The following is a 16776-nucleotide window of genomic DNA, read 5'->3' as shown; positions in this document are numbered from 1 at the left end:
AGGAGTCTTCATTAATATTACACATTTTAGTACCAACATGAACATGCATTGAACTTTGAGTATCATCATTTTGTAATAAAATACGGTAAAGACCATCAGACAAAATACCTTTCCCAATACAATCAGATTTATATAATAAATGAAATGATGTATCTTTAAAATTAAAGGAATACTCAAATGGTACGAGTCTAGAAACAGAAATTAAGTTTCATGATAAACTTATACATAAAAGGTCCTTTCCAATTTTAAAACAAAACTACTACTTAAAGTTAAAATGCATGTTCTAATTGACTTCACATATGAGCCCATCTTATTTCCTTATAATATGCTTTGCTTACTTTTCACTGCCTTCTTTAGGTTTTGCATACCCTACAAAGAGTTTACAATATGAATTGTTGATCCAGAGTTAATCCAATAGGTATTAATATTAACATTAACCATATTAGATTCATAACACACAAACGAGATTGGTTTACCTTTCTTTTCAAGCCATTGTTAGAATTTTGTGCATTCCTTCTTCATGTGTCCCTTTCTTTTACAAAAGAAACACCTTGCTTCTTTCATGATATCAGCTCAATGTGGTATTTTATCTTTTCCCTACTGGTGAGTTTTCTAATTGGCTTGATTTTTGTTAGTTTTATTCTTTCCGCAAGTGGTTACTACCAATGCACTCTCACCCAGTTCCATCACTAGCCTCTCTTCTTCTTGAACACATATGGTCATTAATTCATTGATTGACCATTTATCCTTATGTATATTATATGAAATTTTAAAATATCATGTGGAAAGGTGTTCTGAATATATTGCACTAGGAAAGATTCTGACATATTAACCTTGAGTTTCTTAAGTTGAGTTACAATATCTCGCATTTGCATTATATGCTCATGCATACCCTTTATGTTGATGAGTCTAAGGGATGAAAATTTCATTATTATGGTACTTGCTAGTGCCTTTTTCGAAGTGACGAATTGCTCATCAATAGCTTGTAGCAAGTCTTTGACTTTTTCATGCTGGTCAACAAAACCACGTATGCCAGCAGTTATCTTAATCTTGATAAACATCACGTTGAGCCGATTAGATCGCTCATATAACGTAACCTCAGTTAGAGTGTTGGTATTAGTGACTATAGGTGGTTCATCTTTCCTAATAGCATAATCAATATCCATCCCTCCTAAATGAAGGAGAACCCTCTCTTTCCATATCTTATAGTTATCACCACTAAGTTCAGGAATATCACATCGAATATCAGAGAAATTAATAGTTTAAAAAACTGCATAAAATCAAACATGTTTATATCAAAATTTGAGGCTTAATAGTTTAAATTACATGTTTTACCAATGTGAAACATACAAAAAGATGAATCTCATGACATAAAAATTGCCCGTGAGCTAAATTCTTAATTCAAATAGATTCAAATGAATTTTATGATAAAACTATCAAATTGTATTTCAATTCATAATACCTGTGGGTAAATTATGAAAATAATTTGATATTTTATCCTGATTAATTATATTGAATATAATAAAAGATCCTATGGGATAATAATTATTATATAAAATATAATCAGTAAATATCTAATTACTTATATGATCCTTATTTTAACTTTATATATAATTTTAATTAATTAAGGATGCTATGGCTAATTCTTAATTAATTAGGATTATATGGATCACTAGATATTTTGAACATATAAAATTGACTCATAAGCATGAATTAATATAACCAAATATGTATATATGAGCATTTTATTGATTGAAAAATATTAAAAATATTATATCTTCATGATTTTTAACATGAAATATATCAAGAAGTTTCAAAGGAAACAAAAATAAAGTCATATTCATGGTATAAAAATTGAAAACTCTTTCGTATCAAAACAGAGGTCAGATTGGCTCTGATACCAACTGTTAGATTTCTTTTGATACCAAATATATGTTTCTAAATCATTATAATAGAAACACAAGTAAACTAATGCTGAAATGAAATATCGTACCTTCAACTTTGTTGTTGTCAAGAATTTCTACAATGGTTTCTTCTTGAACTTTGGCACCTCTCAGCTCAGAACTCTCACTTTAGATGGTTTAGGAAATCCTTTTGACTTCAAAGTGATGTTAAGACCATGGATCAAAATCCTCGTTTATATAGATGTTATCCCATCAAGAATATTTATTATTACCAACTTATAACGTTCAAGAATTAATTCAAATTTATAACGTTTGGATCATAATTAAAAATTTTAATGATATTAAATAAAATATTTAATAATAATAGTTTTATTTATAATAAAAAAATATAAAAATATTTAAAGTATAATAAATTAAGGAATTTATTATCAATTATGAATGTTAATGAGAACGGTTACAAAGAGACTTAAGTAAAGGTGACATCAGACGACTTCGATGTTCATGAGAGTTCCCTTTTGTAGAAGAAGAAGATTCATTGAATCGTAAACATATCCAATGTAGCATATGATGTTGGTTTCTGTAAATCTCTTGCTAACACCAACTATGTTCTCCAAGAGAATCAACAGTAGATTACTCGAACATGATCTTGAAGTCATATGAGTTCAATGTGAGTAGCACAATATGCAGACGATGATAAAAAGACACAAAAGGAATTGCTGTACAAAAGCAAGCTGTGCTTTCACGTGAACCTTCTTCTTCAAGGGAGAAGAGACACTTCATAGGACATCTCTCTGTCTCAAACTGGAGCAGCATTCACAGCAGCAACTTCCAACTCCCAAATCCAATGGTGATTGGTCCCCTCAACCGAATCCACTTGTTTACGATGTGTTACTTCTGATTCACCTGTAAAACACACTGCCCACACACATCCGTCTTCTTCCTTTCGTCGCTCCCCCTCCTCATTTCTGATTCCAGTCCCGATCTCAGCTCCGATTCCTTCCCATGGACTACGAGCGCATCCACAAGCCTTTGTCCCCCCAGGTAATCTCTAGTCTCTGGTCTCCCTCTCTATTTCTCTGAGCTCAAGGACTGGTATCCGAGATTCGCAAATCAAACCTCCTGCATGGGTCCCTCATCGCATTGATTTCGCTGCAAAACTTTTCGTCCGGATGTGCTTGCTTCGGCTCCGATTCGATGCCTTTTGTTGCAATGATTCGAGTTTGAAAAGACCAGAGATGGAGTTTACCTTTAAGATCGTTTCTTGGAGACTTTGATGGGGTGTTCTTATGATTTCAGTCGGATTTTTGGGTTAAATCTGGTGTTTTGCCGTTTAGGGCGGTGGATTCTCCCCTAAGAAGCTGCGGGCGATGCTGCTTGGAGCGGAGAGGAGGAGAAAGGAAAAGGAGCAGCTCGAAACGAAGACTTCACTGAGATCTGAACCCTCGGAGTTCGATGACAGAAGTAAAGATTTCTCCTTTCTTGTCTTGGATGAAAAAAAGGTGAGATTTTTACGCTTTAATTGAAGGGATACCTTGGCGAAATCTTGCAGGGGCCAGTGCCGTGGATAGCTGCAAGGATGTAGAGTGCTCCACGTCAACGGAGATGGCGAGTGGCCACAGATCGAGGGATCACGCGATGGGGGAACCGAGGGTTAAGTGTCAGGAAGAGGATTCCTACGAATCGGAGAGCGCGTCATCTGGCTTCGAGTTCCAGAAGGCGGAGCGAACGCCGGCGCACCGGTTGACCGCCGCAGCAGCGTTCGTGCCACCGTTCTCGAAGCCGGCGCCATCGAAATGGGACGATGCACAGAAGTGGATTGCCAGCCCGACAACTAACCGAGGGGGAAGTAAGGCCGGCGGAGGGCAGCCGAAGAAGGGTAGTCTGGCGGGACACATGAACCGACAAGCAGCGGCGAAGGTTGTCTTGGATGTGGAGGAAGTAGACACCAAGAGGGTGGACGGGTGCCAAGCAAGCAAGAAAGTCGGTGAGATTAAGAGTGTGAATTGGCTGGCCGAGCCTTGTCCTGTTCCGGATTCAGGGATGAAGCTTGGAGTTGCTGTAGAGAATTCAGTGGTTGATTCTGCTGGTAATCTTGATCTATTCGATCTTTTGTTGCCTTCTAGTTGATCTTCTCGACTCTGCACCTTATGCTTCATAGTAATTGATAGGTTCTTTATTAGGTTTATACTGTCTTTTATGATCTTTTCCTCCTCATTTTCTTGTTACATTGTATCATAATTGGGAACATTTACAACATGAAGTAGTTGCCAATTCATCCGCATAATGGTTTGCAGGCATTGTCATTTTGATTGCAAATCAATAAGCAACTCAGAAATTCTCTGCCTAGGGAACGAACGAAACAAGGTTGAAAAAAAGGATTTGTTACAAAATTAGACAAAGAACTACTGCATTTGGCATTTCTGGGTTATAACATGCTTTCAGTGTTTCAGTGATATCGATTGCATTCTCTATGACTTTGGTTTTATAACACCAACCACAGTACCTCTTTTATGTCCTAGTGAAGAACTATCAGCCAACAACACTTGCAAGTTTGTCATCTTTGGAAATTTTAAGTTGTCAAATGCTGCGTCATTACGTTTTTTTGTTGATCTAGTTCTAACAGATACCAGGGCGGAATTCAACAGTGTTAACTCAAGTAGACTTCTTTAGCACAATTATCTGTCGCTGTTAACTCAATAATTCTACAACCTTGCTTTTATATGCCTCCGTATTATTTTTGTTCCTTGACAGCCAAGAATCTGTCACTTCTTAGATATTTTTATTGATTTGCAATCAAATCAATATAAAAAAAATCTGTCGTTTCAGAATTCGCTTTGGTAGCCCCATGATAATACCCTAGCCATTGCTAGCACTGGTTTTTTACACACTACCATCACCATGGATTTTGTTGTAGTCCTACCGTTGTTCTTTACGATCATATATACAATTTTGCTTCTTTATTTTTTTCTTTTTCAGTATCTTGCCATATACTTAATTTAGCATGTAGTGAGATATAATGTGCTCAGATCCAGCACTATTGCACAGCACCCGTGTCAACCTGGGATGGTTGCTGATGCAGGAAATTGACACATTTGGAATTAAGTAGACTTGATCTGAACTCTGCCGATTTTGGCTGATTTAGGGCAATCCAGACTTGTCTAAAATAAAATTGAAGAAATTTTCATTATATCAAATAGCGTACAGACACGTGGACTCAAACATGAGACATATCACTTGTGCAACATTGCACCAACTCAAATATCTCAATAGAGAAAATAATTTGGACTTGTCGATTGGGAAGAAAAGTAGCACTATGGTCTTCCCCTTATGGAACCTCCAACTTTAACTAAAATCTCTTCCAAGGTAGTGTGCTATGTTTTTTTCATCAAACACATCCAAACTTATATGAGTACTCATCCAAACATTTTAAACACCTTTGTAAGAAACTTAATGCTAGTGCATTTTACAAGGTAATGTAATATGTCGTTTAGTTTTTCTCCAAATGCTACTTAACCATCTCAGCATTTTACAAATGACCCCAACTTACAACTCCATCATCCTTTTAAACTTTTTTTTAATGAACTTTAATATCCAAAAGAAATTAAGCTGTTTTTGTATTCATGTTTTCTTTCTCCTTATTCTAATTTTGATTGTTGATTGTTGGTAGAGGGTGAACCTTCTTGTCACGGTATGTTGTTCTCTTATGATCTAGGTGACAATGGTTCGAGCCGTGGCAATAGTCTCTCTGCTTGCTAGGGTAAGGCTGATTAATTGACTGTCCCTAAGCCCTGCATTGGTGGGACCAGGAGCAGTTTTATGAGTAGTTTTCAAGATTTAGTCTCTGGCAGTGCCATGGAAATCACAACTATGGTTTTCCAGCCTAGATTTATACCTTGTCACATTATGAAACATGTTTTGTTTTTTTGACCCGGTCTTCTACCAAATTTCCATGTCTTCTTATAACATTAAACTCTTGCTTTAATTAAAATTATGCATTTGTAGTCATATAATTAATGAGGTCTCACGCAATCCATTTTATAACATGTGCCCTGGCCTAAAACCTTTTATACAACTCTAGTAGCCATAATCCTTGTTGGTTGATCAGGTTATTCTATATCAGGCATCTCTAACAGCAGATTATATGATTGACACATAGTGCACCAAAAACTCAAGGATCATTTGTGTAGTGCAAAATATAGAAAACACTAACATTGGTTGACTAGATAACATAAATTATTTGCAGGATTTAATACCTCATACTTATCTTCATGTTATGCTTGGTATGCTCAAGACCATATGTAGCTTGTTTGTTTTGTGATCCAAATTACTTCATTTTTTATCTCCATAATGACATGGCAAAAATGAGTCCAGTAAAGTGATAAATGTCATCCAAACTCAGTGACATATATTCTTGATAGTAGATTAGTTTGAAGTTGTGAATTTTTAGAAATGAAGTTGCTTTCACTTTTAAACTCGAGAGATCTTTATGTTGATAGTAGTACGTAAATATTCTTGTATGATTCAGGTGATTGCTAGTGTATGTTTGGAATTTTTATCTCAGTACTTGTTCATTGTATTCATTGATCCATTCTACATATAACAATATTCATTTTATTTTGAACTTTCTGCAGTCAATCTTAGTTGGCATGATTCATCAACATCTCTTCAGAGTGCTACATCATTTGTGATGCCTGCACCAACTGTTAGGTCCGTGTCCATGAGAGATATGGGCACAGAAATGACTCCTATTGCAAGTCAAGAACCTTCTCGGACAGGAACTCCCGTGGGGGCAACTTCACCAATTTGCAGCCCAACTACGTCCCGGCCACCAACTCCACAAAGAACAGTTCCAGTTTCAACCCAGACTGACTCAGCTGATTGTCATGAGGATTTTAACAAAAAGAAATCATCTGAAAAGGAACTACAAAGGGAAACTAGAAGGGAAATACTGGTTCTAGGCCAGCAATTGGGTAAAACGAACATAACTGCATGGGCCAGCAAGGATGAGGAGGAAATCAATGCATCTAATTCAACTAAGAATGTCTCAAAAGACCAGCCAGCCATAAGGGTTGTTGAAGCTCGTGCAACAGCCTGGGAAGAAGCAGAAAAGGCCAAGTATCTTGCTAGGTAGTATTGTTCAAATATACTCATGTTTCTCCTTAGGATTTCTCTCCTCTAGTCTCTAAGGAAACTGGCTGATCATTGATATTTGTTTCCATAGTTACTTTCATAAATTTTACATTATAAAAGACAATTAATTCCTCAGGTTTAGACGAGAAGAGATCAAAATCCAAGCATGGGAAAATCATCAAAAAGCAACAATTGAAGCCGAAATGAGGAAGATTGAGGTATGATATGGTTTTCAATCTTTATAACAAGTGACTAAAAATTGGATACTTTGTGGATGGAAGTATCAAACATTTTCCAAGTATCTTAATAGTATTGCATCCAACACATATTTGGTAAAGATACGACAAGCAATATATAGTATTTATAGGTTGAAACTCAAGTCTCTAAGATTAACCATGTTGTCCCAACTCCATGGTTAAGTTTAACACTCGTTAGCCTTTGGACATAATTCAAACTTCCATGTAAATTTTCACATGCCAAAATATCTCATGGGAGATCTAAAATATGTTCTTATAGAAAATTGTTGCCATTAAATCATTTTTTAAGCTTAATTCAAGTGATCTGCATTCTGTATATATGCTGGTAAGCGAACAAAATCAGCACCTGCATCCAAATGTTCTCGGATAAGCACTTTGTATTCATGTATAAACAAGTAATTAAATTTCGTTTTGTAGCAACACTGATCAATTTTCTCGTGAGTTCTTTGAATGGCCAATATGCCATTTACTTTGTTTTGAACTTGCTCGGTTTCAAGTTGATAAAGTTGCCTCAACAGTGATAAATGGAAATTTTATTTTTTGATTTGCCAAACCATACTATATTTTTTGGATGAGTATTAAGTTGTTGACCTAGAGTGCAAAATCATTGAATTTCACTAAACTGACATGGTATGAAGAAAGTTGCAATCATTCCCATCATGTTAAATGAAGCACAAGCTTCGAACCATTACAATTGCTGGAGTGGCACTTGCATTGCTTCAATTCTGTCCTGGCACTCAGCATTTCTTCAAGTCTTTCTCCATCACTTGAAACTTATATCAAGATGAACTAAGCATAACACATACATTGCTTATTCAGGAAAACCCATGTTTACTGCATTTGCTTTGGGACTATTGCCGGTTTCCATTTATCTGTGATCGAAGTTTTGTGACACGGTGCTGCACATCGATTTGCAGGTGGAGGTTGAAAGAATGAGGGCATCTGCCCATGAGAAGTTGATGAACCAGCTAGCAGCTGTAAGACACAAAGCCGAGGAAAAGCGTGCCACAGCGGAAGCCAAAAGAAATCAACAAGCTGCAAGAATTGCTCAGCAAGCCGACTACATTAGAAGAACTGGTCGAATTCCTTCTTCATTTTCTTGCTGGAGTTGGTGCTCCTAGTGCAAACTTGTTTGAAGCAAACAATTCAAGCTTCTATGAATAATTCTTTTTCTCTAGGTTCAGTGATGTTGTAAAGCTTGGTAATCTTCTTGCTGTGTTGTTAAATTGAAATCATAACATCATTCTTTATGTCTTTACTTTTTATCCTTTCAATGCTGCATATTATCCAATAGAGGTTTAGATCTGAAAATTCTATTTGCTAAAATGCAACATTTATGTCGGATTTCTAGACATTTGATGCATCTTATCAACTGAGACAGAATTTGTGTGTCTAAAAGTGAGGATGGTTCAAAGGTTTCTAGTCGTTTGATGCATCAAAAGTGATGCTGGATGTTCTAGATGTGGAGAAACACATTTTCTGATTCCTCCTAAATCATGTGGGATGGAAAGCAATCTCCACTTCTTAGCATCTTGCGTCAGGTATTTCAAATTAGATCATATCTAGAATGGAAATTGACATCTTTGAGTTTTTATCTATTTTGTGCTTCGAAGAGAGTTGTTTTATAGAATTTTGAAATATTTTTTTCTTTAAAGAAAAGAAATAAGTTTCTATCTATTTTGGCCGCTGCGGTGGCTATCACGTGGTCAAAATTTTGACTTTTCTTACCTAAAATACGCCCTCATCTTTCCTTTATTCTTCGGACTTATCGTCTCTCGTGCACCAAAACCCTTGGACAACAAAAGCCCACCCAAACCCAAAACAAAGCGACACTGTGCCATGGATTCCCTCGTCGTCTCCGCCCCCGTCCATGGCGGCCGAGCCCTCCTCTCTCCTCTTCCTCCCTTCCTGACGCGATCGTCCTTTTCTCCCAAACTCCTCCGCTTCGCCAAAACCAGGGTTTCCAGGGTTCCCGTGGCGAAGGCTTCGTCCTCCGGGTCGAACCCCCTCGCTCCGCTCTCTGGACCCGTCCGTGCCGCCGTCTCCGGCGCCGTCCTCCTCGCCACTGCCACCGCCGCCCTCGTCTCCGCTAGCATTCGCCCGCCGATCGCCCGCGCCGACCCCGCCGCGTTCCCGGTCGCCGAGGGTGAATCCGACCCCTCGGTCCTCTCCCGATTCCTCGATTCCAGCTCCGACGGCGTCGACGCACTCCGCTCCCTGCTCTATCAAAAGCTTGAAGCTGGGGACGACACCGAGGGCCTTGCCATCCTCCAGCGGCTTATTGCCGCTCAGCCCGCCGAGACCGAGTGGAAGTTCCTGGCCGCGCGGCTTCTCAACGAGATGGGCGAGGCCTCCGAGTCCCGCCGCCTCTACGAGGAGATCCTCGCTGTTGACCCCCTCTCCTTCGAGGCTCTCTTCGACAACGCCGTCCTCATGGACCGGTGCGGTGAAGGGGACGCCGTGATCCGGCGACTGGAACAGGCTCTGGAGCTCGCAAAGGCCGAGCAGAAGGAGAAGGCGGCAAGGGACGTGCGGCTAATCATGGCCCAGATACAGTTCTTGCAAAAAAACGTAGATGAAGCGCTGTCGAGCTACGAAGGCCTGGCGCAGGAGGATCCCAAGGATTACAGGCCTTATTTCTGCCAGGGAGTGATCTATAGCTTGTTGGGTAAAAACAAGCAGGCGAGAGAGAAGTTCTCCAAGTACCATGAGCTTTCGCCGAGGAAGTTTGAGGTGAATGCATACTTGCAGACACCGCTATCGAGGATGAACCTGTTCAGCACAGGAGATTCTTAGATTCGAAGGCCTAAATTGCCCGCTTTTATTTGCCAGTAGAGATGAAAGTCTAGAATAATTGCAGAGGTAAGCGTCTCTTGCTTGAGGACTTGAATGGTTCAGGGTTACTTCCTCTGTTTCACAACTGCTATAACTCCTAAGGTTCTGGATGAAAAGTTGGTCAATACAATTTTAGCTATTGGATAATTTTTGGCTTTGTACTCTTTTCTTTCTTGAATTTAGGGAACAACATTTCTGCATCAAGTGCATGTGGTAATTGGTAGGGTTTGACAACTTCTATGACAACTCATGTTTATACGAAAAAGTTAAGAGGATACAATTTGAAATATTGCTTAATTTTTGGCTTGGTACGCTCTTTTTTCTTGCATGTAGGGAAGAATCTTTCTGCACCAAGTGCATGTAGGAATTGATTGGGGTTCATCTGTTCTTTCAGTGCATATGGAATTTGGTTATCAAGCTACAAGAGTCTTCATTTTCAGATTGTTTGGACTAACATCGTTGTAGTTAACGGTTTATGGAAATGCTTGTTTGTGTACGGTGATTTCTAAAGGTGCATAATTACCTTGAGGTAGTGGTTGGCACTACAGGTGACTCAACAGAGACGATAAGAAAGACATGATTTGTTTTAACAAGTAATAGCATGTAAGCCTGTTAAAACTCCAGTTGATTGCTTAAGGTGAAATGTTTGTCAAAGATTTGACAATCAAAGTGTATAAAGGATGTGTTTGAACGACGTAGCATTATCTGAATAAATTCAGCCACCTTTCTAGATTTTTATGTTCAGTGGCAGAGCTACATTGCCCTCTTATTTTTCTGTGGTTTTCTAGGAGTGTGATTATATCAATCTTTTTAATTTGTTTTCAGCAGTTAGTTAGCTGCATATAGAGAGTGAAGAGGGATTGATGAGAAATAATTAGGTCATAATTTGTGCAGTAGACCTCACACTTAGAGATATTAGGTCTAGAGCTTTGGAATATTTCTGATGTGCTGCTATATTTAGGAATTTTGGGACATTAAAAGAGTGGAAATTCTTCTTCTTCTGCAGATAGTGTGCAATAGTTGATAGGGAGGGAGAGAAGTTCTTCGCCAATATCAGATAATAAAACTGATATATTTCTTTTGTGTCTTAGTCAACAGATATTCATGATTTATATTCTTATTATAGTCTATATTTTTTTTGAAAAATAGAGTCTGAACCAAACCTGGAACTACTCAGTGTGTTGTTACTCGAAATCATATAGATAATTTTCTCAAAATTAACAATTTATATGTAAGATTAAGTACTGGTGGTGCTTGTACATTATATTTAACATATATCTTCGTATTTGTTAGTTTCATTTGATCATCTCATATGATGGAGAACATATTTGAATAACTTTAACATCTAGGTTGATGATATTACTTAGTGTCATAAGAGTGGGACTTTTCTTCTACTTCATCATATACTTGTGATGAAGTATATGCCAGTACAGTAGCTTGTCCATGAACTTGTGATCCGTGAATATGTGAAGCCCCTGTTATACAACACTGACTTCAGCTGTTGTCTCTCAGCATTACTTCTACCAGCACCATTGCTGGCACTATTAGGTCTCACTACCCTACTTTGTGTGATCAGTAGTTGAATTTGTGCACTTCTGCACTTGAGAATATGTTCAAGGCATGGACTTATCTAGCAAGCAGTTAATAGAGTTAAACCCCACCAAGTATGCCCATTTCTTGGTAAAACCAATTCATAGTGTATAAGATTTGGCTGAAGGTGTGTGCCGCACTCGACTGACTGTTAGATTTGGTTTATCTTATTTTTATTTATTATAAATTTTAAGGGAGAATACTTCGAATTCACAAAATAAAGCTTTGTCTGAATCATTTCCTCTTTTACTTCCTCTAGTATATGAGCAAACAGGAAACATGATACAACTAGCAACCTCTTATACCTTAAAGAAGAGTATTTGGTACTACCTCTAATTGACTTCATACTTACTAAACATGACAGAGATGATAAAAAAGGAGGTGGTTTTTTTTTCTTGTGGAATTCTCATAACTTATATACAACTGATGCTGTACATGGTGAAGGAAGTTTGACTTTTTGTTATCTACTTTGTTCTCTGTTGAGATTCACTGCACAGGGGTGTGTAAGTATACAGTTCCTTATGAACTTACTTTGTGGTATTTTGTTTAGAATCATCAATCATCTTGAGGAGGAGGAAAGAAGGATTTTTTGTTTACCAAGTTCAATATGGGTCTGCTGTGTGTGTTTTCTCTTTCATGTCACTGTTCTGTCTTCTCTACCATGCTGACAATTTTCTAGTATGAAGTTTCTTCTCAATGTTATGTTCTTGTCATTTGTTGGACCATAAATTTTATCACATAAAATACAAAAAGCATTGATACTGTCACGTCTCAGCCATTGCGTCGCTAATCCTCGACAAGAAGGCATCCGCGAGCGCCGTTTTAGAGGTCAGCGACGCGTTAAGCAAGGCGAGAGCCTGCGACAACAGAAAACCTTAGAACAGCATCCGCACGAAGGGCAGAGGAAGAGAGAAGAACACGACTCACCTCCTCTACCCCTATGCTCAGCTCCGCCTCCTCGACCCGCTCATCGACTTCTCTGCAAAGCGAAACGACCGTCGCGATCGAGACGAGCTCGTCCGTCACCGTGTACATGAATTCCTCGCAGTAGCCGCCTCCGTCCGATGCCATGTAGTTCCTGTTTTTGGGGTCGATGAGCTTCGACGCCGATGTTGTGCTTAGATCACCCACGATGGCCTTTCAGGGGTGATTAAGTCGGGCAGAATGCGTCATCAGTGGCTTAGAGCACATTGCTTCGGGTTCCTGTGCTCCACATGTGCAAGTAAAGTAAAGCCAGTTCCGTGCCCGTGCGACGAACACTATATCTGGCAGAATCTTACCGGTCCCTGCAGCTTCCACGTGACCCTCTACTATTCGCTCACTTGATACTCCACAACATCCAGTAGAGGATAAGGTATTTATGAGCGCAGATAAGCTCTCCCTACACGATTTCTAATGGCCAAATGGTGCTCCAATGGCCTCTCGCTCCAATTCCTCCTCCTAAAAGCTTCTCCCCTGCCCAACTCTGCTCCTCCACCTTCTTCTTCCGTTTCAGGAAACAGAGATTTGTAGTATTCAACTTCTCAAAATCCAGCCCTCCTCTCCTCGACGATGCCTCGAGTGATCTCCACGCCATCCCACTCCCTTCTGTCCCCCTGCAAGCCTCTCCTGCTGCGGGCACCGAGATCACGAATGAATTCATCCAGGGCGTGTGCAGAAATCTGCAGACCGAGGCTGTTGCGTTTGAGTATTACCAGAAGGCGAAAGAGCTGCCGGTTTTCCGGCCGGATCGACGGACCCTGAAGCTTCTCATTAGGAGTTTGGTCAAATCCAAGCAGTGGAGCTCCATCTCGGCCCTGGTCGACGATCTCAGGTTCTTTGGTGTGGTTCCGGATCGATTTACATGCGCTAGGTTGATCGGTAGCTGCATCAGAGCAAGAAAGTTCAAGCTCGCGGAGGCATTGCTCGGAGTTCTTGAATCCAAGAAAGGGAGTGAGGCCGCCATCTCTGCTTTCAGTGCAGCAATGTGTGGCTACAACCAGCTCCACATGTACAACTGCACGGTTTCGGCTTACGAGCGGATGACGGCCGCCGGGCTTTCCCCTAATACCAGCTGCTACCGGTGGATCCTCGAAGCATATCGAGAGCTGGGGGAGACAGAGAAGGTGATTGCTCTGTTTCTTGAATACGAGTCCAAAGAGTCGAAAGCTTCGTCCGAGTCTGCCGAGATATACTCGATCTTGTGTGATTCGCTGGGGAGGTCAGGAAGAGCCTTCGAAGCTCTCAGATACTTCAGGGAGATGGAAGCAAAGGGACTGTCTCCAAACACTGCCATCTATGCTTCACTGATGAGTTCCTTTGCAGGGATTAGAGAAGCAGAGATAGTGGAGGATCTCTTCCAAGAAGCACTAGCCAAGGGCATGGTGAGAGACAACGCCATGCTCATGAAACTGGTTCTGATGTTTGTGGACGTGGGGCAGCTGGAGAAGACCCTTGCGGTTGTGCAGGCCATGAGGAAGATGGAAATCAGGGTATCGGACTGCGTACTCTGCACTATCATCAATGGCTTCGCGAGAAAGAGAGGACTCAGATCTGCAGTGGCGGCTTACGGGCAACTGTTGTCCGAAGGGTGTCAACCAGGACAAGTAACATATGCTTCAATCATCAATGTCTATTGCCGCCTGGGGCTCCCCCGGATGGCCGAGTCTACCTTTGCGGAAATGATAGACAAAGGTTTCGACAAATGTGTTGTTGCTTACTCTAACATGATCTCCATGTACGGGAAGATGGGCAAGGTGAAGGATGCCATGAGGCTTCTCGCTAAGATGAAGGAGAAGGGTTGCAAGCCAAACGTATGGGTCTACAACTCTCTCCTAGACATCCATGGTAGACTGATGAACTTGAGGCAGGTGGAGAAGCTCTGGCAGGAGATGAAACGCAGGCAGATAGCACCCGACAAGGTCAGCTACACAAGCATCATTAGTGCCTACAGCAAAGCCAGAAGAATCGATGAGTGCATCGACTTCTTCGAAGAGTTTAAGGGGAATGGTGGGAAGGTGGACAGAGCCATGGCTGGGATAATGGTGGGAGTCTTCTCAAAGGGAAGTAGGTTGGATGAGTTGATTAAGCTGCTGCAGGACATGGAGTTGGCAGGGACTGGTTTGGATGCACGGCTGCACGAGTCAGCTTTGAATGCTTTAAGGGATGCAGGGCTTCAAGTTCATATGAACGGGTTTCGGAAAAGCTTCGTCTCGAAGGAGGATAAGACTTTGTAGGCAAATATATATCTGGGGATTGTAGAGAAAGCTTACTATATTTCATACGGAGAAGAAGGCATTGCCAGTCATCGAATGAATTGTTCTTGTCAGAGCAGATACAATGTTTTGGTGGTGCATCAACCAGACTGTGTTCTACTTGGAATTGCTGATGCCTTGGTTAGAATATTTCTATGTTGTTGCCTGGAATAGCTCAATGAACTATCTATATATCTGATTTATTATTTGCAAAGGAAACCTCAGTATAAATCCAGTTTCAGCAAGTTGATTCATCATATGCTTATGATAATTATGTGGGATCCTATTTTGCAAGTTCTGCCAGCCTTTTATTTGTTTGCTCACATGTGTGTATACTGGCATGCTTTATCAGCAAAATTACATGATTTCATTTGAGAAATGAATCGTTCTGCTGATGTAGGTTCTTAAGCTGAAGACTCATCAAGCCACTCTGGTATTGCTGAGTGGCTTTTGTATATATATATATATATACAAAAGATTGAATAAACAATATGGAACTGCAGCTCACATCGAGAAAGCCCAACAGGTTAGTCACTGAGCTCATGTTCTATAGTGGCCGGCCCTCCAAATCCCTAAACCCACAGTGGTTCAGCTGGGTGACATTGTCATGTAACACATCTGAACTAGACATGTTAGATTGCGATCTCCTTGTTCTCTCCCTCTCTCTCATACACACTAACTGAACGATAGTTGGATTCGTGTCCTCCTTCATAGTATAGTAATGGAGACAAGACGTATGATGATGGTATCCTGGTGACTTGCTCCTGTTGGATGAAGTTTCCTTACTGGTACTACTGCAGGGCCAATGCGATCTTCAATTTCCAGAGTGGAGAAATGTCCTCTGTTGGCCCTTTGACGCCTCACTGAAGTATGATAAGTGAGAAGAAAGAGAATGACGACATGAGGAAGAATCCATTATTCTAAACAACCGGGAGAAAACATGCAAAAACAAAGATACAGAAAAGATCTCAAACACAGCAAGGAAAGCAATACAAATCGATATGATTGCCTAAAGCTTCCGAAGCATCTCTATATATATATCGACACATATTTGTCATTAAGGAAGAGTAGAAAGTGTGCTGCATATACAAATCGATATATACTGTGAATCTTATCCTGTAGAAAACAATTGGCAAAGTTAAGAGTGCTTGCAAAAGCTTAATCTTCTCTTGTAGGCTTACCATTAGAAAGATTGATCTCAAGCCTGCAGGTTTCAGTAAGAGTAGGCTATCTATAATCTATCCACCTTAAAATCCACAAGTTACATTGAGAAGGAGAAGAATAAAGTACACTCATGAATCCATGTTCTGCAGCTGATTTGTCCACCTACCAATCACAGCCAAATTTATTAGAAGATGCGTTAGCATAGCAGCGAAAATTAAGAAAACGAAAAGAATCTGCTCCAAAGGGCTATTTGTTCTTAAGCCTTCTTTCCTAGAGATTATCATGCCTGAGAGTTTAGTGACTGCTAAACACAGCTCAAGCATTTACTATCAGTGCCTGAAATACATTAGAAGGCATGGATGCATGCAAATATGCAGGATAAAATAGATTCATAGAAAAAGATTGATAGAAAAGAAGAAAAGAATGTTAGGTTGATTGTATCATGACATTGATGGATGATAGGTGTGTTTCTGGAAGCACATGTCTGCGTCCTATCAAGAGGGTACATACCCCTGTGTTCTACTCAAAGTCGCTCTCTCACATAATAGTGGGAATCTTTCTTCTGCGTAAACAGTACTGCTGTAGGCCCTTCTGCCGATTACAGACCCGTGAACTCTCCGCTTGGGTCTCAGCACCATTTATCTCTTACCATTCCTCATCTGA

General features: G+C 40.1%; 3 protein-coding genes across 3 annotated transcripts; all 3 read left to right on the top strand.

Annotated features, from left to right (window-relative positions):
• The first annotated feature begins 2516 nt into the window (after positions 1-2516).
• Positions 2517-8565, top strand: LOC135612338 (remorin 4.1-like). Its single transcript, XM_065108500.1, has 6 exons — positions 2517-2945; positions 3239-3365; positions 3454-3990; positions 6536-7031; positions 7171-7252; positions 8209-8565. The coding sequence occupies exons 1-6, from the start codon at positions 2907-2909 to the stop codon at positions 8410-8412; spliced, it is 1485 nt and encodes a 494-aa protein (XP_064964572.1). The 5' UTR covers positions 2517-2906; the 3' UTR covers positions 8413-8565.
• Positions 8566-9065: 500 nt separating this feature from the next.
• Positions 9066-10326, top strand: LOC135612337 (protein SLOW GREEN 1, chloroplastic-like). The gene has a single exon (XM_065108499.1). It carries the CDS (start codon positions 9131-9133, stop codon positions 10085-10087), a length of 957 nt encoding a protein of 318 aa, XP_064964571.1. The 5' UTR covers positions 9066-9130; the 3' UTR covers positions 10088-10326.
• A 2192-nt stretch (positions 10327-12518) lies between these two features.
• Positions 12519-15203, top strand: LOC135612336 (pentatricopeptide repeat-containing protein At5g13770, chloroplastic-like). The gene has a single exon (XM_065108498.1). The coding sequence runs from the start codon at positions 13120-13122 to the stop codon at positions 14929-14931; it is 1812 nt and encodes a 603-aa protein (XP_064964570.1). The 5' UTR covers positions 12519-13119; the 3' UTR covers positions 14932-15203.
• The last annotated feature ends 1573 nt before the right edge of the window (positions 15204-16776 follow it).

The sequence above is a fragment of the Musa acuminata genome, chromosome BXJ2-5, assembly GCF_036884655.1.
Source record: "Musa acuminata AAA Group cultivar baxijiao chromosome BXJ2-5, Cavendish_Baxijiao_AAA, whole genome shotgun sequence".
In the NCBI taxonomy this organism is placed as follows: Eukaryota; Viridiplantae; Streptophyta; class Magnoliopsida; order Zingiberales; family Musaceae; genus Musa; species Musa acuminata.
This window is presented reverse-complemented; position numbering and strand designations above follow the sequence as displayed.

Bases quoted from the DNA above. Each gene is read 5' to 3' on its own strand.
- LOC135612338 (XM_065108500.1), top strand. From the start codon at position 2,907: ATGGACTACGAGCGCATCCACAAGCCTTTGTCCCCCCAG. The intron at 3,366-3,453 runs GTAAAGATTTCT...GAAATCTTGCAG, and splicing joins CTCGGAGTTCGATGACAGAA to GGGCCAGTGCCGTGGATAGC. The intron at 7,032-7,170 runs GTAGTATTGTTC...TTAATTCCTCAG, and splicing joins AAGGCCAAGTATCTTGCTAG to GTTTAGACGAGAAGAGATCA.
- LOC135612337 (XM_065108499.1), top strand. From the start codon at position 9,131: ATGGATTCCCTCGTCGTCTCCGCCCCCGTCCATGGCGGCCGAGCCCTC.
- LOC135612336 (XM_065108498.1), top strand. From the start codon at position 13,120: ATGGTGCTCCAATGGCCTCTCGCTCCAATTCCTCCTCCTAAAAGCTTC.